The sequence below is a fragment of the Elgaria multicarinata genome, chromosome 2 (assembly GCF_023053635.1).
Source record: "Elgaria multicarinata webbii isolate HBS135686 ecotype San Diego chromosome 2, rElgMul1.1.pri, whole genome shotgun sequence".
Lineage (NCBI taxonomy): Eukaryota > Metazoa > Chordata > Lepidosauria > Squamata > Anguidae > Elgaria > Elgaria multicarinata.
In genome coordinates this window covers 128,327,694-128,354,755 of record NC_086172.1, presented here as the reverse complement: position 1 = coordinate 128,354,755, position 27,062 = coordinate 128,327,694, and the positions used below count along the sequence as shown (strand labels likewise).

Genomic DNA, 27,062 nt, shown 5'->3' with positions numbered 1-27,062 from the left:
AAAGAAAAATAGATGCTTAACTATTGTACTGTACCAGCTATTTACTACAATTTCTATTTTCATTTCACCATATCTACACCTTGTGTCAAATCATTACGAACGTGGAATAAAAAGCAGGAAATAACACTTAGAAAGCGATATATGGAATGTGAATTGTGCACCAACAGTTATCAGTGCACTTCAATACCTGTATAAAGCAATAATGTAGATCTAGCCATAGTCTTGGTTTATAACGTATTAGTAAAAGCAAAAACAAAATAAAACATCATCTTTATTCCATATCATATGAGGTGACAAAGTCTTTCAATACTACCCTCCTGGATTTAGAAGTCCTGCCAAAATCCATACCCTTGGGCTTTGAATAATTACAGGCAACAAATCAAGGAAAACAGTAGTTTGCTTGTACTAAGATAAGGAAATAATAATATAGATTATGAACTTCCTTCTGCATTCTTGTCTGCTTTAATAAAATGAAGACATCAATAAGAATTGCAAACTGCCAGAATTTCTGATAAATTAATTCTTACCTCAAGGGTACAATAGCTCACAAAGCTACATGAATGAAGTTAACATGATACCAGACCTCCTCCACTGTGCTCCAATATAGACTATTAAGGAGCATGTCCTTTGAGGAAATGTTAGCATTAATGTAAATTAATGTAAATCCTGTTCCACTCACCTCTTATGAATGGTCCTCCTTCATGCGTACAGAAAAAAGCAGCAGTGTATGTACCCTTGACTCTATTTGCCTGAATTTTGTACTACTCCATGGTACTGGCACACAAGTTAAAAATATCATAAACTTAGTGACTTTACAGCTGCAATCCAGAACAAATGCTTTAGGTCCAATGTAACACTGGCCTTGCTGGAATTTACTTATGGACAATTATGATTTAGAAACTTCATTGACGCTGTAGAAAGTTCTGACATTGCAGGGCTTTCTTCAGATGTCAGTGCCCCACTCTTTGCTCCTCTCAGCCACCATGGAGGTTCCTGCAGTGGCTCCCTCTATGAGAACAGAACTCCAACTTCATAGAGGGAATGAAATGGGAGTGTCGGTGGCATACTGATAATTGGGGTGGGAGTGGCCGAGGATTCAAGGGATCCTAAGCCCTCCCAGCTCACAACCACAAGGCAACAGTCCCCACAGATAAATTAAGCCATGGTGGGCTGTAGTGTTGTGCAAACCAGATTACTGCCATCTTAATAGACTTATATCCAATTTCTGGGTTGTTCTCTCTGAGAGATCACCATCAAATATGTTACAATGTAATGACGACAGCTGCAATTTAAATTCCTGCTTCAAGTGACCTCTGTAACCTTTTAGCAACTTTGGCTGATAAAATTTACCTGCAAATTTACCTGAATGGACATACCTTGGCCACAGTTATCCATGCTCTTGTAACCTCCCAATTAAACTATTGCAATTTATTATTATTATTTATTACATTTATATACTGCCCCATAGCCAAAGCTCTCTGGGCGGTTTACAGAAGTTAAAAACTGTAAACATTATATACATATATATTTATATATATATATAATTTAAAACCATAAAAAGCATAAATATTATTTATTGAGAAACTCACTGGTTTAATATCTCTGTGTAAAAAACCCACAGAATGAATGCTTTCAATAGATTCCAGAATTTGCTTGCCAAGTCGCAAAGTAGTACTAATTGTGAAGGTCCCCCTGGTTTGGCTTCGACGTAGATCTGCCAAGTTCCGACCCTGAAAAAGCAAGGAAGTATTTTCAATAAAGCCTGAAGAATCATTATGAATTAGGGCAATGAAGTTACAAATGTAACGAACTCACCTGCAACTGCATGACCACATAGTTAAATCTGTCATTCCTTCCACAGCCAACAAATTTACAGACATGATCTTTCCCTGAGAAGGAAAAATTTACATATTTAATTATTAATCTGTTCATATTTTTCCCCATGTGCTTGGATCCAAAGAAGCACTGATGGAAGGAGGATGACAAATTACGCCTTTCCTGCCCCCTTCCCCCCCGCCCCCCCCCCCCCAAATTCTTCTGAACGGGGTGAGCTGCGGTGCAAGAGGCTGAGGGGAAATCAAGCAGAGGCTCCTTTCACCTCAGTCCCCAGTGTCACAGCTCACCCCATTCAGGAAAGTCACCCAATCCTCAGTAGAGGATTGTATTAGTTTTGAGAGCCACCCAGAGAACGTGTGTTATGAGCAGCTATATCAATATAGCAAATAAACAACAAAAATAAAGTCACACCAGCCTGCATATCCTTTCTCTAAAAGCACCACATATAATGGCAGTGCTCTATAAATAGCAACATAAGCAGACTTAACCAGTGCATGGATAGGAGATTGCCTAAGACCTCATGTGTGCAGCAACTTCAAGGGATGCTGTGACTATATTTGGAAAATATGTACAGTTCTGGTTGCCACATCTCAAAAAAAAAGAAGATATTGCAGAGCTGAAGAAGATGCAGAAAAGGGCAACCAAGATGATCAAGAGACTGGAACTGTAAATAATAACCAGGTTTGCATGATCAGGGAGGGAAAATGAGCCACACTGGTTCAGACAACATGCTAAACCATGCTGCTTAGCCACAAAATGGTTAATGGAATGCATTGCATTCCGTTAACCATTTTGTGGTTAAGCAGCATGGTTTAGCGTGTTGTATGAACGGGGCCAGTGTGGCTTATTTTCCATCGCTGCGTGTGCTGGTCCCAAGACATTTCATTTCCATAATTATTCTTGCTGGGCGCAGGTTGACACCATATCCTAACTCAGTGAGGGTTTGTGGCAAGGGTGGTTTACAAACCACCCCAGAACCCATAGCTTCTGAATGGAAATAAACACCCTTACTTTGGGGTCCTCACAGTTTTTTCCTCTAAGATACAATGAGAGTGAAGGATTGAAGAAATATTACTCTTGAGTTCCATACATGATATCTGTATACAACTGTAAAACAATAAAAATGAAAAATGCTATGTAAAGTATGGAAACATTTAGCAGTTATTGTGTATATAGGCTTTGTAACCTAAAATATAGTAATAAATATATTTTGTTTGAATTCAATCAATTATCAGTACTGTACTTGTAGTACAACCATTTTCAATGTGTGTGTTTTTAAATGTTCATTCTCATATTTTAGCCTACTTTAAATTTTGTATACTTGTTTTTATCTCATTTTAGAATTTCTGTAAACCGCCCAGAGAGCTCTAGCTATGGGGGCGGTATATAAATGTAATAAATAAATAAATAAATAAATAAATAAATAAATAGCTTGTCCTAGGTAGGAACCTCAATGTGTATATCAGTAAAGGTGGCAAGCAGATACTGTATTTCTTCGATTCTAAGACGCACTTTTTTCCCCATATAAACATCTCTAAAAACGGGGTGCGTCTTAGAATCGCAGGTCATTTATTATTTCTTAGAATCAAAGCTTTTTTTATGTTGGTGGTACTGAAATTAGTGTGCGTCTTACAATTGATGGCGTCTTAGAATCGAAGAAATACGTTAGTAGAATTGAGTTGAAGAGAGTTAAGAGTTCAGTTGGAGGAAGAGATGAAATCAGAAGAAAGAAGCCAAGTTGGAGAAGACTGTATTAAATGTATACTCCAGAGATAGAAAAAGCTGAATTGAGATTGCCATAGCTATACCATCAATGGGCTAAGTATTGGTTTAAGTAGGAAAATAGCCTGAATTAAGTTTAGCAGGTACATTTCCTATATTATTTTCCTGTCCCATTGCTCTTATGATTAACTCCTAAATATTTTCACATTTTTCCTAAGTTACATCTTCAAAAAAAATTGCCCTACAAAAAACTTAACTAAAAGTTAACTTTGTTTTTGGTGTAGCTTTCTCTATTGTCTAGTAGAGACAGCCAGAAATAAAGCTAGTCTCTTTGTGGAAAAAGTGAGAACCAAAGGAATAAATGGCTGAGTTAGTTGGTTTGCTCACCTCCTTCCCTCTCAGTGTGCAAATATCATTTGTGTTGGGGAGTATCACTGGCCAATTTATTTCTCACTGAAGTCAATTATTTATTCTCACTAATTTTAATTTATTTTTTTAGCATGTATCAGTGTGCGCAATAAAATTTATTTCTCTCAAACTCTTTGTAACAATACAGTATGTCAGAGCAAAATAAGCAACATGTTTTCCAAAATGCACCAACACACAGTTAGGAACTCATTAACACCAACATCTATACTACATTTTATGAACGACACAGCATTCTGGAATAACATGCCTCTATGTGCACATAAATCACTGTGTTTTAGTTCATGTGTCCAGTATAATAAAGGCATTCAAAATAAGAACTTCCTTAGAAAGGCATTTTTAATTGGAGCAATAATTCTCTAACCAGTTTAAGTAGAAGCTGTTGAAATTAGCTTTTTATTGAAGTCAAAAGATCATGAACAATGGTGCCTCAATTAGCTGAACTTATAAGATTTGCTTGCAATGCCTGTTAAACTTTCAAGTTTTTATATATTTTCATACATTTGACAAAGAATTAACTAGAAAGAAAATACAACTAAGGGTGCAATCCTATGCATGCTAGCTGGGGAATGCTGGGAGTTGTAGGACTTTTTTCTGTCTAAACATGCATAGGATTGCACCCTAATGCTGTCCTTTAGGGATGTGAAGTTCCTCCAAGAAAAATAGATGTCTAATTCATCATGTAAGGGATAAGGATAATTATAAGGATAATTCAACTCCTTTATAAGGATAATTCCAACAAACACATTCTGAGATTCAACATGCAAGACAAATACATACATCATGAACATGGAAGAGCATGCCGAATAAAAAATCCAATTACATCTATTGTGTTAAAAAGTAGCATTAAAATCAGAGATCACATGCTTCTAATTTCTCACTATGTTATGAGTGCTTTAATTAACAACACAGAAGAATAGGGAGAACTTGGTTTCCTCAGAGGAGAAATAATGCCTTCCCACAGTTACCTCCTTAGACCCTTTTCTTCAAAGAAAGCACATAATACAGGCTTAGTCTAGAATCCTTAAATATACAAGGTTTCCACAGCAAGAAGTTGTTAGTATGGAAGAACTTTCAATCATGTGACACCCAAAGTGGTATAGTCAAAAGGAGGGTTGTAGATTATCTTTTAGCAACACAAGAAGTGCAATATTAAATCTCAAGTCATTGCTTATAAAATGCTATCACACTTATTCATTTGCCTTCTCCCTGTGCCAAGGCTGTTGTTTTGTTTTGCCCTACTGATCAAACTTACGTTACTCCCATTATTTGAGTTAGGACTGTCAGGTGTGTGTTATCTTAAGCATTTTTACCCCATTCAACTGAAAAAGGCTCCCAGAGCAGCTTAGAAAGATCAGTAACAACAGCAGTCAGACCTCTAGTTAAGTTTCTGTGAACCGCCCAGAGAGCTCCGGCTATTGGGCGGTATAGAAATGTAAATTAGGCAGCAGGGACAAGTTTCCAACTCAATCCCGGCTACAAGAGGTGCAAGACAGGGCTGTATTTTGGCCCTTTTTCTTTTTAATTTATTTTTAAATGATCTGGCTTCTTATCTTTGTAGTGTTGATTCCCATGCTCCCAAATTGTTCAACACCAAGATACCTTTACTTTTGTATGCTGATGATGCTGTACTGTTATCACTCTCTAGAATTGGGTTAAACCAATTACTCTCTGAATGTGGGACCTATTGCTTTGAGAATAGTTTGACTATTAATTATAGTGAGTTGAAAGTTTTGGTGTTCTCTAAAGGTCGGAAGCAATACAAATGGACTTTAAATGGTAATATCATAAAGCAAGTTGCCCATATAAAATATCTAGGCATACACAAATGCAGAGCGCTGGAGAAGGCAGGCAATTGATTCAGCAAATTCTAGTCAGCAGCTGATCCTAAGATTCTTTTTTATGTAAGGTGGTCAATTCATCCCTTTGGCAATTCAAATTAGAAAGCTAAGACTTTGGCCCAACTTACTTATGGTATTCCTATTTGGATAATGGGATTTAATGCCCAAATTCGAAGAGTCCAGTCTGTATTTCTTAGGAAATTACTGGGCCTTCCTTCCTGTGTGGGGAACGCAGCTATTTATCTGGAAGTGGATATTCGATCAGTCGAATGCAAGGCAAGGATCAATGCCTTTAAATGGTGGGTACGGTTACACTTACTGGCAGTTTCTGGTAGTTATCTCTTTTTACTGCTTTCAGATCCCTATGTCACTCGTTGGATGAGAAAGATGAAGTTACTTAGGCTAGGCTTCTCTGTAGAAGCTGTGGGCAACTATGGGCTTCAGAAGGCCCAACTTCTTGTTCAAAGATTAATAGACCTAGATCTACAGCATTTAAGAACTGCTAACAAATCTTGCTCTCCATTGCTCTATAATAACTTCAGTAACTAAGGATTCACTACAGCTTCCTATCTGCATACATTAACCATTCCAAAGTATAGATGAGCATTTACTCTTGCTCGCTTTAATGTGTTGCCATCAGAACTACTAGAAGGACGATTTAGTAAAATCCCAGTTAATGAACAGATATGTCCCTGTGCCACTGGAACAAAAGTATCTGTTGAACGTGTCCTTTTGCGTTGTAACATGTATAAGAAATGCAGAAAGAAGCTAATCTTTCCATTATTAACAGCCTTTCCTGGATGTAACCCCACAACTTTCTTTTAAATTTAAGGGATGTGACCTCAATGCAAATTAGGAAAAAAAATGTTGCAATCCTCTACAAAGGAACTCTACAAAGCTGTATTTTGTTTTCATGTCATGTTTTCATGTCACTTTTTATCTATCTTTTGTAGGTTTTATATTGATTTTGCTGGTCTGTGACCGTAATAAATAACTGATTCATTGGATGGAATACAAACCTATGATAAACCTGGGAATTTCTATTCCCTGCATTCTCTTAACTGCTTCTTTTACCCCACTATTAGCCCCTAGGTGCTCTACAGCTGGGAATGTTACTCAGAATGTAGTAGATCTTTGCATGGATGTTTCCTGTGAGAAATTATTATTTTGTTCCATTGACACTTGCATTCCTGGATATATGCAGTATTAGAGCTGTGTTTTCCTGCACACATATATCCTCTGGGTTTTTTTGTCCAAGTTGCAGATACGTTCCTGCAAGTCCCTCCTATATGAAAAACAGTTATGTGGAAAGGGTATTGTACATGTGACTGAGTCTGAGGCAAGGCACATGGTTTTCCATGCTATTTCTATTAAGTTATGTAATAGAATTTTCCATTGTACTTGTACTTTCTGATCAAACATCTAATCAGTGAGAATCCAAATAAGATCTATAAGACTGTCTAATAACTTGCATAAAATTCCCAGGGTCTCCTTTGAACACAAATGGCTGGATGCATTGTGGTAACTATTAGGGAACATTGATGGCAGGATGCATGGAAGAATCTAATCCAATGAATGCTAATGGAGACTTAAACAATAGGGACCATTTTAATATATTTTTATATGAACTAAGTTCAGGGATTGTTTGGAACCAGGATATTTAAGACACCTTTGTTTCCTTTATGATCCTGTCCATTACTTAAGTTAATCAATGGAGGCACTGCTTCATTCCACACCCGCACCAAAAATGCCATTAGTGGAAACACGGGGCGAAACCTTTTTGGTTGCAGAGCTCAGGTTGTGGAACTCCTTATCCTTGGAGATTATCCTGTTGTTTTTAAATGGATACCGTTGTTTTTATACTGTTTTTATGTTTTTGACAGTTTTAACTTTTGAATACTTTTTAAATGTTCACTGCTTTTAACTTTTGTAAACCGCCCAGAGAGCTTTGGCTATGGGGCGGTATATAAATGTAATAAATAAATAAATATTAGGCTCTCTCTGAATGCTCAAGCATACTGGCTTGATTCAGACAACACGCTAAACCCTGCTGTTTAACCACAAAATGGTTAATGGAATGCATTAAGGTCAATGCATTCCATTAATCATTTTGTGGTTAAGCAGCATGGTTTATTTATTTATTTATTTATTTATATACCACCCCACAGCCAAAGCTCTTTGGGCGGTTAGGGAAGGAATGCCTGTTTAGTGTGTTGTCTGAACCAGGCCATTGTAAATACCATTGTTTCACTGTGCTTGTGATCTAAATTAAATTTTACTGCCTCGTGTAGTTTTATGTTGCCGATTACACGTATGCATATGCGTAATTGCCTTTGATGTTGGGTTTTGAACATTCTGAATAATTTGGTGTCTTCTGCTAACTTGACAATTTTACTGTGATTATGTTTTTAATATTTTAATTGGTTTAATGTATTTTATTGTTATAAGCCACCTTGTGAGAGCTTCTGCCCTGAAAGGCATTCAAGTAATGTTTGAAATAAATAAATTTTCAATAAATAAATAGAATTTTCAATTCTCATCCCCCCACCACACCTGTTCCAAATAACTGCTGAACAAATTTAAGTGGCACTAGTCCCAGTAAATCCTTGGAAGATCCCATTGCTTATTTCATTATTATGAAACTTCCATGTATTCCTACCCCATGCTCCCTATTGTTAACTAAATACTGGTCCATAGGTTTACTAGTTTACTGAAAAACTTTTGGTGAGAGAGTTTGTCAAAGAAATTAGAAGTCTTTACATTGTATTCTACAGGAGAGGACAAACTTCAGGCTTTTTGGAATCTACTTTCAGATCACTGTTACATGGCTTTTGACACTAACCCTATTCAGATGTTTCCTTTCACATGATTGTAACTGCACAGAATTGGCAAATATGGCCATGCTCATGAGCCCCACCTCTGCTCCCATGCTGTCCATGCCTTAGGGAAGGAATGCCTGTGAAGTGGAACCATCAATATGCATGTAGGCTCTCTCTGCAACTGGAAACCGTGATAGGCAGAGACATGATAGCAGAGGTGAGTACAGTGGGTACAGCCCCACTCTCCACCTCAACACAACTACAATAGGCATGGAGGGGAACAACTGAATAGTGCTAGTCTCTCAATTCTAAAAGATTATTAAGGCAGTATTATCCTTTGCAAAAGCCGTGGTGATTCTTCCTCAACAAGGCTTGGTCTTCTAATGCAGATGGACTAACGCAGTCCATCTATTTATCAGGCGCAGAAGTTAATCTAATGGTTTTGTAAGACCTTGGCTTCTTTACCACCAGTCTAGATAATTTTAAAAAGTATTTGTGCTATATAGGTAAGAAGGCTGATTTTAGTGACAACATGCATATTTTCGTTAAATATCTGATATATTTCTATTCATCTATGACACTTCTGATTTACTCTGCAAATTCTGCAAGAAACATAATCTTGCCTAAAACTTTGTCTGAGCAACTATCTATCTGACTGTGCACTTAAGTTCTTGCTTTGCTTTCCAGCATTTCTTCAGGGCCAGCCTGCTTCTAGTCTCTTGGGCTATTCCTGGTTCCTGCTCCCCTGCCCAGAGTATTGAGGTCTAATCTTAGCTTTGACTCTGGTTTTGGTTCATCTCTCGGTTTGATCTCTTGGTCTGGATTGTCTAGCTGGCTCTCATCTACGGACACTTGAAAGAGCTTGCATTTGATCTTGATATTGTTCCGACGGCCTTGCCTTCTCAGGAGTTACCTGTCATGACCGCTCCCTTTGGGTCTCCTTTTTACCTCTTTCTATAAAGGATTCCAACCATGGACCCAGTTGGCATGCTGCTGCTTACTGGTTCTATGTTTCACTGACCCTTCTGGGCCCCACAGCAAGCAATCCAGTACTTTGTGCTCCACTCTATTCACCATTTTACTTCACCACTGCCACCATATATATCAGTACCTTACCTCAGGTACTGTAAGAATCCAATCCAGTTTATGAAACAAAATATTTTTATTTAACAATAAGTTAATGCAGTTTCCCAATCTTGTGGTTTCATTTGATGCAATACTTGTTACAATATAGTATTTCATGTATCCTTGCCTACTCTGCCCACTAGTCAAATCTATCTCCTCCTGTTCTCTCTTTCCCCCAAAAAAATAAAACGTTGATTCTACTCTGATCTAACCCCTCCAGCAGACAAACCCAGACTCTCTCATGCTGTTTACTCTCCACACACACACCATTGCTTCTCTAACTGCTAACTGTCACACACTTGAATCTCACAGCCAATCAGCATCCACTCCAACATTCCATGCACTCATTCCCCCTCCCAGCAGAATTAACCATTTACCAACCAAAGTCCAAACAACACTTACATCCTAAATAAATAGCATTAAACAGTAAACATCACATTAACGTATTGTGGAACATGGGTGCAAGGGTGCTGTTATACCATGTCCTGCTTGTGGGTCCCTTGTCAACAGTTTGCTGGACTAGATGGACCCAGCATGGCTCTTATGTTCTTGTTGTTGTTTATTCGTTCAGTCGTTTCCGACTCTTCGTGACTTCATGGACCAGCCCACGCCAGAGCTTTCTGTCAGCCGTTGCCACCCCTAGCTCCCCCAAGGTCAAGTCTGTCACCTCCAGAATATCATCCATCCATCTTGCCCTTGGTCGGCCCCTCTTCCTTTTGCCTTCCACTTTCCCTAGCATCAGCCTCTTCTCCAGGGTATCCTGTCTTCTCATTATGTGGCCAAAGTACTTCAGTTTTGCCTTTAATACCATTCCCTCAAGTGAGCAGTCTGGCTTTATTTCCTGGAGTATGGGCTGGTTTGATCTTCTTGCAGTCCAAGGCACTCTCAGAATTTTCCTCCAACACCACAGTTCAAAAGCATCTATCTTCCTTCGCTCAGCTTTCCTTATGGTCCAGCTCTCACAGCCATAGGTTACTACGGGGAATACCATTGCTTTAACTATGCGGACCTTTGTTGTCAGCGTGGTGTCTCTGCTCTTAACTATTTTATCAAGATTTGTCATTGCTCTCCTCCCAAGAAGTAATTGTCTTCTGATTTCCTGGCTGCAGTCAGCGTCTGCAGTAATCTTTGCACCCAGAAATACAAAGTCTGTCACTGCCTCCACGTTTTCTCCCTCTATTTGCCAGTTATCAATCAAGCTGGTTGCCATAATTTTGGTTTTTTTGAGGTTTAACTGCAACCCAGCTTTTGCACTTTCTTCTTTCACCTTTGTCATAAGGCTCCTCAGCTCCTCCTCGCTTTCAGCCATCAAAGTGGTGTCATCTGCATATCTGAGATTGTTAATGTTTCTTCCTGCAATTTTAACTCCAGCCTTGGATTCGTCAAGCCCAGCACGTCGCATGATGTGTTCTGCATACAAGTTGAATAGGTAAGGTGAGAGTATACAGCCCTGCCGTACTCCTTTCCCAATCTTAAACCAGTCCGTTGTTCCATGGTCTGTTCTTACCGTTGCTACTTGTTCGTTATACAGATTCCTCAGGAGGCAGACCAGATGACTTGGTATCCCCATACCACCAAGAACTTGCCACAGTTTGTTATGATCCACACAGTCAAAGGCTTTAGAATAGTCAATAAAACAGAAATAAATGTTTTTCTGGAACTCTCTGGCTTTCTCCATTATCCAGCGGATATTGGCAATTTGGTCTCTAGTTCCTCTTCCTTTTCTAAACCCAGCTTGTACATCTGGCCATTCTCGCTCCATGAATTGCTGGAGTCTACCTTGCAGGATCTTGAGCATTACCTTGCTGGCATGTGAAATAAGTGCCACTGTCCGATAGTTTGAACATTCTTTAGTGTTTCCCTTTTTTGGTATAGGGATATAAGTTGATTTTTTCCAGTCTGATGGCCATTCTTGTGTTTTCCAAATTTTCTGGCATATGGCATGCATCACCTTGACAGCATCATCTTGCAATATTTTAAATAGTTCAGCTGGGATACCGTCGTCTCCTGCTGCCTTGTTATTAGCAATGCTTCTTAAGGCCCATTCAACCTCACTCTTCAGGATGTCTGGCTCTAACTCACTGACCACACTGTCTGAGCTATCCCCGATATTATTATCCTTTCTATACAGATCTTCCGTATATTCTTGCCATCTTTTCTTGATCTCTTCTATTTCTGTTAGGTCCTTGCCATCTTTGTTTTTGATCATACCCATTTTTGCCTGGAATTTACCTCCGATGTTTCTAATTTTCTGGAAGAGGTCTCTTGTCCTTCCTATTCTATTGTCTTCTTCCACTTGCGTACATTGCTTGTTTATAAATAATTCCTTATCTCTTCTGGCTAACCTCTGGAATTTTGCATTTAATTGGGAATATCTCCCCCTATCACTGTTGCCTTTTGCTTTCCTTCTTTCTTGGGCTACTTCCAGTGTCTCAGCAGACAGCCATCTTGCCTTCTTGGTTTTCTTTTTCTTTGGGATGTTTTTTGTTGCCACCTCTTGGACAATGTTGCGCACTTCTGTCCATAGTTCTTCCGGGACCCTATCTACTAAATCTAGTCCCTTAAATCTATTCTTCACTTCCACTGCATATTCATTAGGAATATTAGTGAGCTCATATCTAACTGATCTGTGGGTCTTTCCTATTCTCTTTAGTTTGATTCTAAATTGTGCAATTAGAAGTTCGTGATCTGAACTACAGTCAGCTCCAGGTCTTGTTTTTACCATCTGTATAGATGTCCGCCACCTTTGGCTGCAAAGGATGTAGTCAATCTGATTTCGGTGTCGGCCATCTGGTGAAGTCTATGTATAAAGCCGTCTTTTCGGTTGTTGGAAGAGAGTGTTTGTTACGCACAGTGAGTTGTCCTGGCAGAATTCTATCAGCCTATGTCCCGCTTCATTTTGTTCTCCTAGACCATGCTTACCTGTAATTCCAGATGTCATTTGACTGCCCACCTTAGCATTCCAGTCTCCTGTAATGAAAATAACATCTCTTTTTGGTGTGTTATCCAGTAGGTGCTGCAGATCCTCATAGAACCGATCTATTTCTGCTTCTTCAGCATCTGTGGTTGGGGCATATATTTGGATCACTGTGATGTTAAATGGCTTACCCTGAATTCGAATTGAGATCATTCTATCATTTTTTGGATTGTATCCAAGCACTGCTTTAGCCACTTTATTATTAATTATGAAGGCTACTCCATTTCTTCTGTGATCCTCTTGTCCACAGTAGTAGATCTGGTGGTGATCTGATGTGAAGTGGCCCATTCCAGTCCATTTCAGTTCACTGACACCCAATATATCTATATTTAATCTTGACATCTCACCAATAACCACATCCAATTTGCCCTGGCTCATAGATCTTACATTCCAGGTTCCTATGGTGTGTTGATTTTTATAACATCGGATTCGTCGTTCACCACCAGCACCGTCGGCCGCTAGCCGTCCTTTCGGCTTTGAGCTAGCTGCGTCATCACGTCTGGGGCTACTTGAACTAATCCTCTGTTCCTCCCCAGTAGCATTTTGACCATCTTCCGACCTGGGGGTCCTATCTTCTGATGGTATACCGACATATCTCTGGTTGTACTGATCCATTTAGTTTTCATGGCAAGAATACTGGGGTGGGTTGCCATTACCTTCCCCAGGGATCGTATTTAGTCTGACCTCTCTACCATGACCTTCCCGTCTTGGGTGTCCCTTCACGGTTTAGCTCATGGCATCCTTGAGGTACTCAAGCTCCAGCACCACGACAAGGTAATTATTTTCCTGTTTTTGCAGATAGAAAAGAGAGCCTATTGCAACGTCACAAGAAAAAAATAGCAGTGCTTCCTAACCAGTTAAAATTTCTATGGAACTAAGCAAATTATATTCCTTTAAGGAGTTCATATCTTTCAAGGTTTTCTTCATTTATTTTGTATTTCAAAACCTTTTGACATGGAAGGTCTTTTGTTACCATTTCAATTGACTGAGCCAGAACAACATAGGAGAAGCTGTGCTATAGAGATTAAGCAGATGATTCATGAATGTATTGTGAAAATTGTTGTATGGCTCCCACTTACTCTTTTACTATGTGTCCATATGCTGTAAATCCTGCCACTACAAATGGACTTAAAGTAAAGGAACAAGAGACTTCTACCACTCTACATTTTGCCTGCATTGGAAAGCCAGCTAGGTTCAGAGCCAGGTATGATAGCTACCTAGTGGTATAACATTTCTGTGTTTATTTTCATGATACTAGCCAGCATAATGAAGCTGAGCTGCATCTGGTGCTGGTTTTGCCATTTGAAGAAAGAAACATCAACTTTGGTCCAGAAGCACTAAGCGAAAAGTAGCGCCATACTTGAACTTGCATCCAATTTCAATGCTGAAACCAGTTCTGTTTAAATGTGGTAACTGAGTGCTTTAGGGCACAATCTTATGGGATCCGCCCCTAATGCTCCTCTGAACCAGGAGGCTTACACGTATCCAGTACAGAGTGGGAAGCACAGGGGAGGTGATCCTTGCCTCTACAATGCCTCCCACTCTGGATTTCAGCAAGACTGGCTTTTTCGCCTGTCTAGTTGAGGCATCACAGAGGGGGAGGGTGGGAGGATGGAGAGGCCTCAGGATATGGTGGAAGCGTTTCTCTACAGAATACAGTGTAAGCCGTTCCCTACAGTCCCCATCCACAGGAATGCGCCCTTTACCTCCTCTCAGAGGTTGTTGGGGGGTTTAACCTCAAAGAGGCAGCCGACACAGTTCTCACCACATCAGCTGGAAGGGATGGGGAGCTCGGATTCTTCAGTCCAAGATCGGAGTGCCATCCCTGACCTGGGATCCAGGAAACCGAAATATCTTATGCCCACACATACACACCCTAGACTCTATCTAGGACCCATAGGATTGCTCCATCTGTTGTTTCTCCTATGTTAGCACTGAGTATTGGTATGAAATGTTTTTCTCGCTTGAATTGTGAGAATTCTAATGCAACCTAGAATACCCTTGTACTCTTTTTTTCTGTTAATAGTATTAGGCTGAATCTATGATCCATGGTAACACTCTAATGCTTTTAAAAAGTATAACACTTCATCCAGCTATTGTAACATTTACTTCTCTGGGTTTCCTTTCCAAACTATGATGTTTGCCTTTTTTGCTTTGTTTGCTCGGTTTCAAATTTATAGTTCTTCAAAGATTTTTGCTCTCTAACACATGCATAAATATACTTTCCATTTCTTCCAGGTCATTAATAACAATACTAAGGCGCTCTGGAACTGGGGAAAGGCTGTTAGCTCAATTATTCATTCTTCATTAGTTTCAGAATACTATTTTAACACTTCAAGTGGTTCTATTTTTTCCAATTTTATACCCATCAGATAGCAGCTTCTTCTATACTGTATTATTCTAGTTCATTCATGTGTTCAAACAAAACTGTCTAAAATAAGAGTAGGCAACGAGGCCGAATGGGAGGCAGCAACAACTGTCATTAGAGACAGAATGTTGGATGGTATAATGTTGTAGCTCAAAATCTCCTTTGGGAAGGCTCAGTGGGCAGGTTTACCTCATGTTTTTTGGTTTGGAAAATAATCTTTCCCAGATCATTTTGTTTTGTGACTTTGGATTTTCTATTTCTCCAGTTCTTTGCTTGGAATTAAACAGACTTTCTATTGTGTTGCACTTTCTTGTAATCATTTTATAAGGCCATTACAGACCCATGTCCAATCTGTTAACATAATAAAGTTTGCTCCAGAATCATTCATTCTCACACATTAATTTCACCTGTCTGCCATAACAATGCTAAAGAGTTACAATGACTCTATGGTAAATGATAACTAGTGTACCATCTTACCCAGGATTTGAAGCCTGATTCTGGTATTATGTCTGCACAATGGGATGCATAGTGGAATATGTTGATCAGTAGAAAGCCTGACTCAGAGACTGGGATTCAATCTGTTCTAGAAGGTATTGCACTCCTGCAAAGGCTCAGATTTGTAGCATGAGAGTGCTCCTCGATCTTATGCTGTCCATGAATCTTTAGGTCGCAGTAGTGGCAAGGGGTGCATTTGCACATTTACACTTGGTGCACCATCTGCAATCCTTCTTGAGTCAGTCCAACTTCATAAGTCCAGAAGTCACAATTGGCGCAAAATGCAGCAGTGCAAATGGTATTAGGACCATGTTATACCTGCCTTCAAAAACTCACAATGATTGCCAATTGCTTTCTAGGGTCAATTCAGGGTGTTGGTTTTAACCTTTAAAGCCCTAAATAGCTTAGGACTGGAGTATATAACAGACATCCTGCCCAATTATTAAGATCTGCAGAAGAGACCTGTTTGTTGGGCACATGTGAAAGGGTTTTCACCGGTGTTGCTCCCACATTGTGGAATCACCTCAAGAACTACCATTGGCCCCCACTTTCTTGCCTTTCAGAAAAGGTGTGAAGACAAGTTTGGTCTTTTAAATTATGTAGGCATTTTAATGCTATACTATTTTTAATGTATTTATTTTTATTGTTTTAATGTTTTATTGTTTTAAATTCCTTCACACCAATTTGATGCCTTTTTAGCAAATAACTAAAAAGAGTTGCATGAACCCCACTAAACTCAGCTATCATAGAACAAACAGTTTACATCATTCCCAGCTTCTAATGTGTGGAGTACCCACAGTATCAGGGAAGAGGGAGCAAAAATACTGAGAACACCCTATCCTAAGAACACCCAACCATCTGTCAGGGATGCTTTAGGGTGGATTTCTGCATTGAGCAGGGGGTTGGACTCGATGGCCTTGTAGGCCCCTTCCAACTCTGCTATTCTATGATTCTATGATACTTTCATAAATAGAACTCCCAGGGACCCTTGACCTTTGCTAGTTCAGCAAAACAATGCTCTGAAAATTGATGTTCAGGGAATTATCAAAAAAATTTGAGGTATCCCCCAAGTTTGAAAGAGGATGCTGATGCATTGATCTGGTAGTCTGTTCCTCAACTACTCAATGGAACACACTCAGCATGACTGCAATACAGTTATTTGTAGTGGCTACATGGACTACTTCTAGTAAAATGTAGTTTTTTAGTCCAGAGGTATATGGACTGGATGCACAGTATTCTTCAAACTGTACCTCTGCGCTCATGTTGTATTTCATCGCCACATTGTCAGTCACTACCTTCATGATACTACAGACCAGAATCCTGCAGAGAGGCTAGACTTGTATACCAGTATCAGGTTGAGCAAACAAATATTAGATTTTCATTTCATTGCTACAAACCTGAGTGCTGTTAATTTTATAGTATGTCCCTAACAATGAGCTTTCAATCCCAACAGACACACATGTGTTGCAACTGCTATAGAGGAGGAAAGAAGAGCAAAGTGAATACAACTGTGTGGGGAGTAGAGTATCTTGGGAGATAGAACAATTGTCTTGGGAGAGCTGGTCCCAATGAGCTAAGAATCATGAGAAAATCCAGAAGTATAGTGGTCCCACTCTGAAGAGGCATTGGGAAAAAAATTCATGGAAGCCATGAGTCATTTGAATGGATGATGAAGAAATCTGAGGTGAAAGTTCTAATTGTAACTAGTTGGTTCCAAAGCAGTGAATCAAGTCTAAAACTGAAGGTGATTGATTGTGATTGGAGGAAATTTATCTGTGTTGAAAATGAGGCTAAAAAAGATAAACAAGGGTTAGTTTTCTCAGTATGCCTGAGAAGGAATCTACCATCAGTAGCCAATCATCCAGAAAATCACTATCTTCTTGTACAGAATGAATGTAATCACTATCACTACCATACATTTTGTGAAAACTCTTGGTGGTATGTAGCATCCCAAAAGGAAGAAATTGCTTTATGACTGGTGCTGTAACTGGCTAAAGAATTTTCAATATGCTGGACCAATAGTGATGAAAAAACCAAATATCCTTGAGGTCAATGGACACAGACTAGAGAGATCTATTGAGAAGTGGCAGAACTCATCAAAAGCTCTCATTCAAAACATCCTTAAATCAATATAAAAGCATCAGCATTTCAAAGATCCAGTATAGTTTTTCCATCTTTCTTCATTAAGTATCCAGCTGTTCTGTGCACATGTTCAGTAGCTCTCTTATAGAGCAAAATGTAGGTTTCTGTGATCAGTACCTGAATTACTCTGTAACAATTGTGGAGGAGGGAATGGATGGCACACAAATTACATACCCTAGCCTCATGATGGTTCTGAAGTCTTCTGATCCAAGACACATGCCAAAGAAGTACCAGGGTCTGCCACTAAAGAGGGTAGAGGATTCCTAGGGGTGGGGTACAGTGGGGGTTGAGAAAGTCAAAGATAACGAGATACTCTGGCTGCGTTCAGACGACACAATAGTCAATCCTGTGCTCCACGGATGACTATTATCATGTTGTCTTGGGTACTCCCTAAATAGTCATCTGTGGAGTTGACTATTAGCACAAGGTTGACTATTGCCTACCCACAACCCCCTCTCTGTCCTCCCCACTGAACAGCAGTGCTGGTTCCCATGAGAATCCCCCTTCATACCATGTCCCCCACTGTCAGTACCTGGCACTGCTCTCTCCTCCTATTCCGATGGTGGGGTGACCCGGCACGAAGGGGGATTCTCATGGGAACCAGCACTGCATGGGACGATCGCAATGCCCCCATGTTCCCCAGGACATGTGTGATCCCTGGGTGGGGCACTGTGTGCATGTCCCGGCCCTACTGATATCCTTGACAGCGCCCAGTGTGGCGGAGGGATACGCTCACGAGCATATTCCTCCACCATGCCATCCATTTGGAAATGGGGTCGGGGGGTGGAAGCATCCCCCTGACCCCTTATCCAAATAGATAGCAGGGGTGGGGGGAAGGGAGTCACTTGCATGACACTCTCCTTGACAGAGTCAGGTGAGTGTATCCCTTCCCCCACACACACACACACTATCCAATTATAGATATCTGGAAAGCATACAGCGAGACATGGATTTCTCCCTCAGTTTGACACTGCAGCCACAGGAGAGATTCTTACACCCCTCTGCCCATATCTCCATTGGTGCACTTCCTGGGAAGCACGTGGGTGTCATGATTAGGCCTGCTCCCCTTAGTGTGGGGGAAGGAGTTTCAGGCTCTCAATCAGAATCAGATTCTGAAGCCAAAGAAACAGGACTAAAAGTATCAGCCTACACAGGAAGTGAGGCAGGTGACTGTTCTAGGCTCTTCACCCACCAAGGAAGAATCTTCACCTGACCTTATCAGTGCAAAATGTTAACAACTCAAGAGTCTGTGGGAACTCAGCAATGCTCAGAGGGGGAAGGCTGATCCCAGAGTCCGCCACAGGTTCAAATGAGCGGAGCTAAAAGAAGGTGAGAGGCGATCAGAGGAAACCTCCATGAAGTTAAAGGGACTCAGTGAAAAGACCTTCTTTTCTGTTGAAAGGACAATTGTCTTGCTTAGTTAGCCAAGTTTTAGCCTAGAAGAAAGTTCCTAGTGTTTAAGCTCTCTTCAGGTGCGAAAAGATGTTTATTTGCTGAATAAAACATTGTGGATTACTTGGTAGACCTCTTTATTGTCTCTCATGGCAGCAGGAGGGCTTGGAAACACAACAGTGGGGAGCCGCACGATTGGCGGCTCCCACATGCTTCCCAGGACGAATAACACATGCCTATAGAGCCCCGCTGGGCAAGAGTGGCAGGGGTTTCTGCTACTCTTGTTTCGCGACTCTGCAAGCACATGAAATAGTCAACAGAACCCACCACAAAACACAATAATCAACAGATAGTCAACTCTGCACACTGTTGATTATTTGCATTGTCTATTACTGTAAAATAACCAACCATTGTGTGGAAAATGCTCATCAGACAACACAATAGTCAACACTGGACTATTTAGTCAACCGTGGAGTATTGTGTTGTCCAAACCCAGTCTCTGTTTTTTGCCTAGACAAAATGATAGAAGTTACTTTAGTATTGGCCCTGTTCCACAGTTTTTAACATCCTGTTGCACTACAACTGTGGTGGTAGGTAGAAAGAAGAGTACTATTCTGGTAAAATTAACAATATACCACTCTACCTAGAATATTAAGAAAGACCCCTTAACAACCAAGCTAGATAGAAATTTGGCAGAAATTTGAAGAGGTTTAGAAGAGGTTTCAAGAGGTTCCACTGGGGCATGCATGCATGCAGATGCATGAGAGAGAGAGAGAGAGACAGAGACAGAGACAGAGACAGAGACAGAGAGAGAGAGACTCCACTCACTTACTAAAAGTTTAAAATGTCCTGGAGGTCATCTGTGAAAGTGCAGAATTCTATTTTTGGACTGCTAATACTACGAAGAACAAATAGCAGAAGAAGAAGCATGAAATCAGTGAAACAATGGGAACCCCAAAGAAGTTTTGAGTGCATAGAATGGGACAAAAAACTTTTCAAATTGGTCAAGCAATACAGGATCTTTTAGGTAGTCTGGCATTTGGAAGTGCAAGGAAGAAGACATTAATGTACATGCAACATCATCAACTTAACTGAAAGCAAGCTACTAGGATCAAAACAATGAAAAAAGAAACAGGATGATGATAAAAGAGTCAATGCTAGAATAGTACAGTAGTTTGGAAAGAAAAAGAGCAGAGGGAGAAGCAAACATAGTGAGAAAATGCTAAGTTTTGAGCCTTCTTGCATGGATGTGCATTAAATTGAAAACAGAAAAACAAAGGAAAGAATTAACAAAACCTTGACATTTGAAGGTCAGAAGATGTTCAAGTTAGAGTTAAGAGGAAGTGAAAGAGGAAAACAAATCAAATAATAGGAGAATAAGCAATGCAAGACCGTGAGAAAGGCTGTCGGAGGTAGACAAGAAGTCTAAAGAAAGATCTTGAACTTGCTGTGGCAAGTGAAGGTGATAAGGTATGGCAGGTGAAAGTGATAATCTATGGGGAAATTCATGTAAAAGGAAGATCAGTAACATATGTGGTTAAATTTACCAGGATTAAAAAGGGTTAACAAAAAGACATGATCCAGACACCTATTATTAGGCATGCCCACAGATACAGTGATACATAATTGGATTTTGATTCTCTTTAAACAGCAGGCATCACTGTCATGACACAAGCTACAATTTGAGAAACAATAGCTCAATGCCCCTCCTCCCTCTTGAAGTGCAGAATTCTAAGTTGTGTGGTTCTTTGGATCTGGCCATAATTATGAAAAGACAGGACTTCCTGAAAGTCAGCAGGAACATTAATATGTTTATTGAAGGATAAGGATGAGAAGAAGAAAAGAAAACCTGAAGAAACCCAAGTAAAGTAAAACAAAAATACGTAACTGGTAAAGTGGGCTAACACTATGGAAATACAGAAATAGATGCAAAGAAGAGTACCCCAGGGAAGAAATAGAAAGCAGAGAGCTACAAAGAGAGTGTTACACAGACAATGCATTCCAAACAAAGAAGACTCTCTATTAAAGAGGCGCCCACATGAAAATGACATTCTATAATACTAAGACCTCCAATCCTCATGTAGTTTAAGCTTGATATAGATAAGTCAAGAATTACTTCAATCTGCCTCTTTATTCTTATCTTGCTTTACTGTTCAAAGTTTGATAGAGGTCAACTTGCTTAAAGAACTGAGAAATGCACTGTTGAAATTTAAACCTCTAACTCACAGCTAATGCTAAAATCATCTTATAGTCTACATGACAAGTCTATTTTACAGTATTCATGCCAATTCCACATTTTATGAGAAAATGAAACTCAGAAGGAATTCATAACTAGAAATTCTTGCATGAACAAAATCAAGGAGAGAGGGAGGGGAAAGGCGTTCATTGCATCAGAAGGACAGTGAAGAGAACTAATCCTTAAGCTTAGGGAGGGAATCAGGACTCCAACTGTATAAGCTTGTGTACCTGCCTGCCTGCCTGTCTGCCAAATGAGAGTTTATCCATTCCCTGGAGATTTTTCTCAATTCCACCTCATCTGAGATTCCTGGAATGATAACCATAAGGTTGAATATTGTGGCATTGTTTTTAATTCTTCTAAAAGGAAAAGTGATTCCCAGAAGAGACCTTAAAGACACATGTCACACTCACAATTAATTTTCTTCAGAAAAACCTATGCCATTTATTGTCACCAATGGAATTACGTAACTGGATAAATTTCACATCAGTTTCCATACCATCCATTAAATAAAAAGAAAGGTTTTGAACTGCAATTATTTTTAAGAGAATTATTTTAAATTATTGTGATGGCTACAGACTTCAGGTATCCATTATCAATAGATGTACAACTTTTTTCAGAACTTATCACGTATACAATCTTCCTCACTGTTAGAGCAGTACGACAATGGAATCAGTTACCTAGGGAGGTTGTGGGCTCTCCCACACTAGAGGCATTCAAGAGGCAGCTGGACAACCATTTGTCAGGGATGCTTTAGGGTGGATTCCTGCATTGAGCAGGGGGTTGGACTCGATGGCCTTGTAGGCCCCTTCCAATTCTGCTATTCTATGATTCTATGATCTCACAATAAATACTCTACTTATTATACAAGTATACACATATACACAAAGAATGCACAAAAATATCACTAAGTGGTTAAAACACTGTGTTACAAGCTTCACAACTCATATTATAGTATAGGTCACCTGGAGTTAAGAAGGAAAAGAACTATTAAGAACCCTAAAAAGCAGGGTCAGAGGAGAAAGAAGGATACATTTTGAAATAGCAGTTATCTTTTAATTCTATAGCCTACTGCCATTTTCAGTGTTACAAAATTAGTCTTATGCATAAACCAAACTCGCTTATGCATCACTTCGCTCCTGTAACCTCACCCCAAAAAGCTGAAGTTTCAAGATGCTCACTTGAATCCATCTTGAGAAAGCACAGAACAAGTAAATACTACTGATTCACTACTGATTCATTACATTTCTATATTGCCCAATAGCCAAAGCTTGCTGGGCAGTTTACAAAACTAATGTTTATGCTCTCTTCCAATCAAAGTTTCACCTACATTTTCTAAAGTTAGCAAAAAGTGCCACAACAGGCCTGATAACATCTGGTTAAACTACTCTTAAATTTTAATAATCTATATTGAATTTAGAGGTCCAATATAGGCAAAATTAAGCTCTTATAGAGTCCCACTAATTTAATAGGAGAACATGAGTTAAATCCAATGTTGCACTGGCTGAAGTCCCCTGGAACAAATCCCTCTCCCTCTTCCCCCCACCCCTGCAACCCTCCGTGCCACCCAAGAATCTGCTCTGGAGAGTTTCCCAGCCAATTGGAGCAGATTTTGAGGGCACATAGGAGGAGAGGGAAAGGAAACTGACCCACTCCCAGTCCCACTGACAGAAGCAGTTCCATCAGTCAAATGACATGATTGGATTCAACCCCACCTGTTTACATCTCCCACTGAAGAAAATAGGACATAGAAGTGAAAACAAAAAGAAAGCAAGTGAGAGGTGTGTGCAACCTTGTGGTGGTGCAGACAGAGAGAGAAGACAGACAGAAAAGGTGGAAGGATTAACAGAGAAAGGAGTTCAAACCTGTAGTGATGCAGAGAAAGAGAAAGTACGCTATGGAACAGAGAGAGAAAAGGGATTAACAGAATGGGTTGAATGTAACACACTGCTTTTTTTCTTGACAATAGCAGTGCAACCTTCTTTCGTTAATAAAAATATAGAAGTGGACCTAGGTTTTGCAAATCTCCTCTGGAGATCGCTCTAATTTACATAAACATAAATATAATGCTATTAATCACTGATAGCTACCATCAAGATGTTTAACACACTTATGAAGTTAATGGACTTCATTCTTTGCTTTTCGTTCAGCTACACCACTACTTATCTTTATGCCTATAATACACGAAAACTGAACTACCCTGGATGCATGCTAAGTTATAGAGATGTTATACAAACACAGGTCAAGCTCTTTGCAAATGACTGATAGCAATGCTACTCACTTTCAGAACTAAATCGTGATGGCTTGGAAAACACCCTGCATCTGTTTGGAAATAACAAGCTTTTTACAATCCAACCTAAAATCCCTTTGAACTTTGGGTCAGTTTGCAAATAAACTTACCATTCCTAGCTGCCTGTGCCACCCTCTTCCTTTCTCACTTCTCCAAGATCTACCATGCACCACCAGCAAGTGTGTAGGTGATGGTGCCAAAGGAGGACTGCTCCTCAGGTCTGGATATGACCCCAAAGCTTTGACAATAGAGAGTTCCCAGAAAATTGTAATTTGACAGGGATTTTAGGCCCTCACTAAAGAGCAGTCCCACCTGTCAATGCTGCCGGAAGGCAAATCGTGGAGAAATGGAAGGGGCAAGGGTACAGTCAGCTTTCATCCTTCCCACCAACCCCATTTCGAAAGATGTTAAGAAAAGCAGGGGATAGCAATGAAAAGGCAAGAAACTACTTGGAATGGGCCTGGTCTTTTCAAGATTTCAGAGAACTCTCAAAATAAGCCAGAACTTTTTGCAAGAATTCTCTGAGAAAGCTCAGAAACACTGAACCCATTCTGAATTAAGGTAGAGGAAAGTTCACCCATCTCTTAAAAAACCAAACAAAAAGGAAAGTTTGCTAAGAAACTGAATGCTGTTATACTTCATGGTTTAAGCCATACGTAGAAACCAAGGCATAAAAGCAATGTAAGCAATGGTGGGGAAAATTAATAGAAAATGTTGTTCCAGGGATTTAATTATAATTTAGTAACAAATAGTACAATGATCAAAAGAAGGAGTGAGAAGCCAACACTTGTTATACTGATCTGTTTTTCAGACACCTATCCAGTAGCTTGAATGTGGACTAAGCATCGGAACATTTACAGACAGCATGCCCCACTATGCACATTATTGTTTGACCTTCCTGAATTATCTGCTCAGCTGACTGTGTCATGGTTTACTATATTTGTTCCATTCCACTATCTTCAGGGTCCTTATCCCTAACCACTTGAATTGTTTTTTACAAACTCAGCAACACTATATGCAAAGAATTATAAGCATTGTATATTTTCATACAAATAATACAAATTTAATATCCTATTCCCTTTGATATGTGTTGAACATACCCAATCTAACATTTTGTAGCATTCAAACATTTACCTTTTTGAATGACGTTATATAGAACTTTAAGAATGTTTCAGGTATCTAACAAATATATTTCTGTACATAGAAACATGTGCAAATAAACATGCACCAAAAATCTGTTTATAGAAAAATTATTGTGTGAACAGATTAAGAAGCACAATGTGTCTTATAGTGTGTTTTATGCTTGCAAATGTTTAGTTTTCATGTTTCAAGGCAGCTTCAGAGACATCACCTGCTGTGCAAATTCAAACATGAAACAATGTCTTGCTTTATTTTCTTTCTTGAGACTATCTTATTAAAAATGGAAATACCGCTTTTAAAGGGTCATTTATCAAGATTAAATAAGTATTACCTATTTTTATACTAGTTGAGTCAAACAGATTGATTTTAAAGGGAAAAAACAATGTCTAGCACTGCGGACAAACTAAAGACTTTGACTAAGAACAATTCATCGCTCAAAGCTCATAGTTCTGAGAGTTCTGCAACTGAGTGCAACTGTCTGAATATCCAAATGCTTCTTCAGTCCCAAGTGTCAGCATTTATTAAAGTCTACCTATACTTTTGAAAATCTTTGAGTTTAAAGTCCAGTCACATCACTCATTTGAACAACCAGAGATGTCGGCACAACTATTGGGAGGGCTGCAGAGGAGAAATCATAGATGAAACATCACTGCTCCAGTCCACCTTATAAGAATATAAAAGGCAGCAGGGCATCCAGTCAGACATTCAGTAGTGAATGTCCCCACATACCTTGACAGTACCATAGATATTCAGTTTAACAAGGTAATTTGCCTTTTAATAGGGCTGGAAAGAAGGCTTGGGCAAGAAGTTCGGGCTTTTTGCTTTCCTCCTAATGATCTTCAAACACTGGGGCATCTGCAAAATGTGGGGAGAGTAGCTAAGGCATCCAGTAATCTCAGAAGTTTCACAGGGCTTTGTGGTAGCCAAAACATTTTCACAACCAGAAGGGATAACCATTACCAGGTGTGCTGCTTGAGGGCAACAGCCACAGGTTCACATTCCCATATTCTTCACGCACGCACATTCTTAAAGTAACACTTACTTTCTTTGCATCTGCTTCATTGAAGGTGCGTCATTAACATGAATAATTACTAAGATCTAAATAGTAAAGTTTTCCTATCTTTATTCTCAATGGCTGCAATCCTATACACACTTGTTTGAGAGCAAGTAAGCCCTATTGAATTCAAAGGGATTTCTGTAAAGACATGTAGAGGACCACACTCTTAGAAATCTTCCTATACTTGGCCATCTATACTGATCAATATAGTCTAGTTTGCTACTCTGGGCCTTTTCAACGATAATTCTCAAGGTTCAGAGACAGAAAAGAGTAAGAGACTCTAATCTCTCCTCATTACAAAACGTGTGCCTGATGCTAAGCAATTCACAGTACAAAGATCTTTTGTCCACCTTACCTTGCAGTTTCTTCAAAACAGCTACTTCCATTTTCAGAACTTGCTTTGGTTGCTGAGCTGACTCGACCTTCAGTGCAACATTTTCTCGGGTAAGCATGTCCACAGCATCGTAAATTTCTCCAAACCCTCCACCTCCAATCTTTTTCAGCTGTAGTAAATAACAATATTAGTAACTGCACAAACGTTTTGAACTGACTACCCTATACTTTGAACAGCATGTAGTCGCTAAAATTGCTATTATAATATTATGTTGTACCATTATGAATCTAAATGTAATTTTTAATCTATTACTACTGTTAAGGTCTAATTAAGTAGTTAAGCACAAGAAATTATGTCAGCAAGAGCTTTAAATGGACATCCTATGCAATATTTGTCAATTGCCTGCTGAAATCTAAGAAGCCAATGGATGGCTAAATTAGATTTCTAATGGGTAGAAACTAGATGTTAGTATCCTGAATTCCCATTCCCAATGACTCACAAAGCTAGAATTAATTATGGAAAATAGTAAAAATAGCAAAACACATGCAATGTAAGTAGGATTTTCACTAGATTTAAGGAAACCTTAGACAAGCATTCATATGTATTTTAGTCAATTAAATCTACATTGGAACAAAGAAATACTTCTGAAGAAAGAAAAAGGGCACATTTCCCTTAATTTTAAATTATGCATGCACACACTGCAGCAGGCACAATGCCTCTAAGAATTTCCTACTCTGTGAGGGAGAATGGGGAATATCCTTTCTAAGAGAGCTTCGGCTATTGGGTGGTATAAAAATGTAATAAATAAAATAAATAAATAAATAAATAAAATAAGATGGTGTTTGCAACTTACTGCATTAAA

At 39.4% G+C, this 27,062-nt stretch overlaps 1 protein-coding gene across 2 annotated transcripts in view; it reads right to left on the bottom strand.

Annotated features, from left to right (window-relative positions):
• TTBK2 (tau tubulin kinase 2) overlaps positions 1-27,062 on the bottom strand; it is a 79,402-nt gene that overhangs the window by 38,858 nt on the left and 13,482 nt on the right. For both annotated transcript variants that reach the window (XM_063117645.1, XM_063117646.1), the window contains exons 3-5: positions 26,222-26,369; positions 1,816-1,889; positions 1,590-1,730 (exon numbers count right to left, since the gene is read on the bottom strand). In XM_063117645.1, coding sequence (XP_062973715.1) covers positions 1,590-1,730; positions 1,816-1,889; positions 26,222-26,369 — 363 coding nt within the window. The remainder of the gene's footprint in view (positions 1-1,589; positions 1,731-1,815; positions 1,890-26,221; positions 26,370-27,062) is intronic.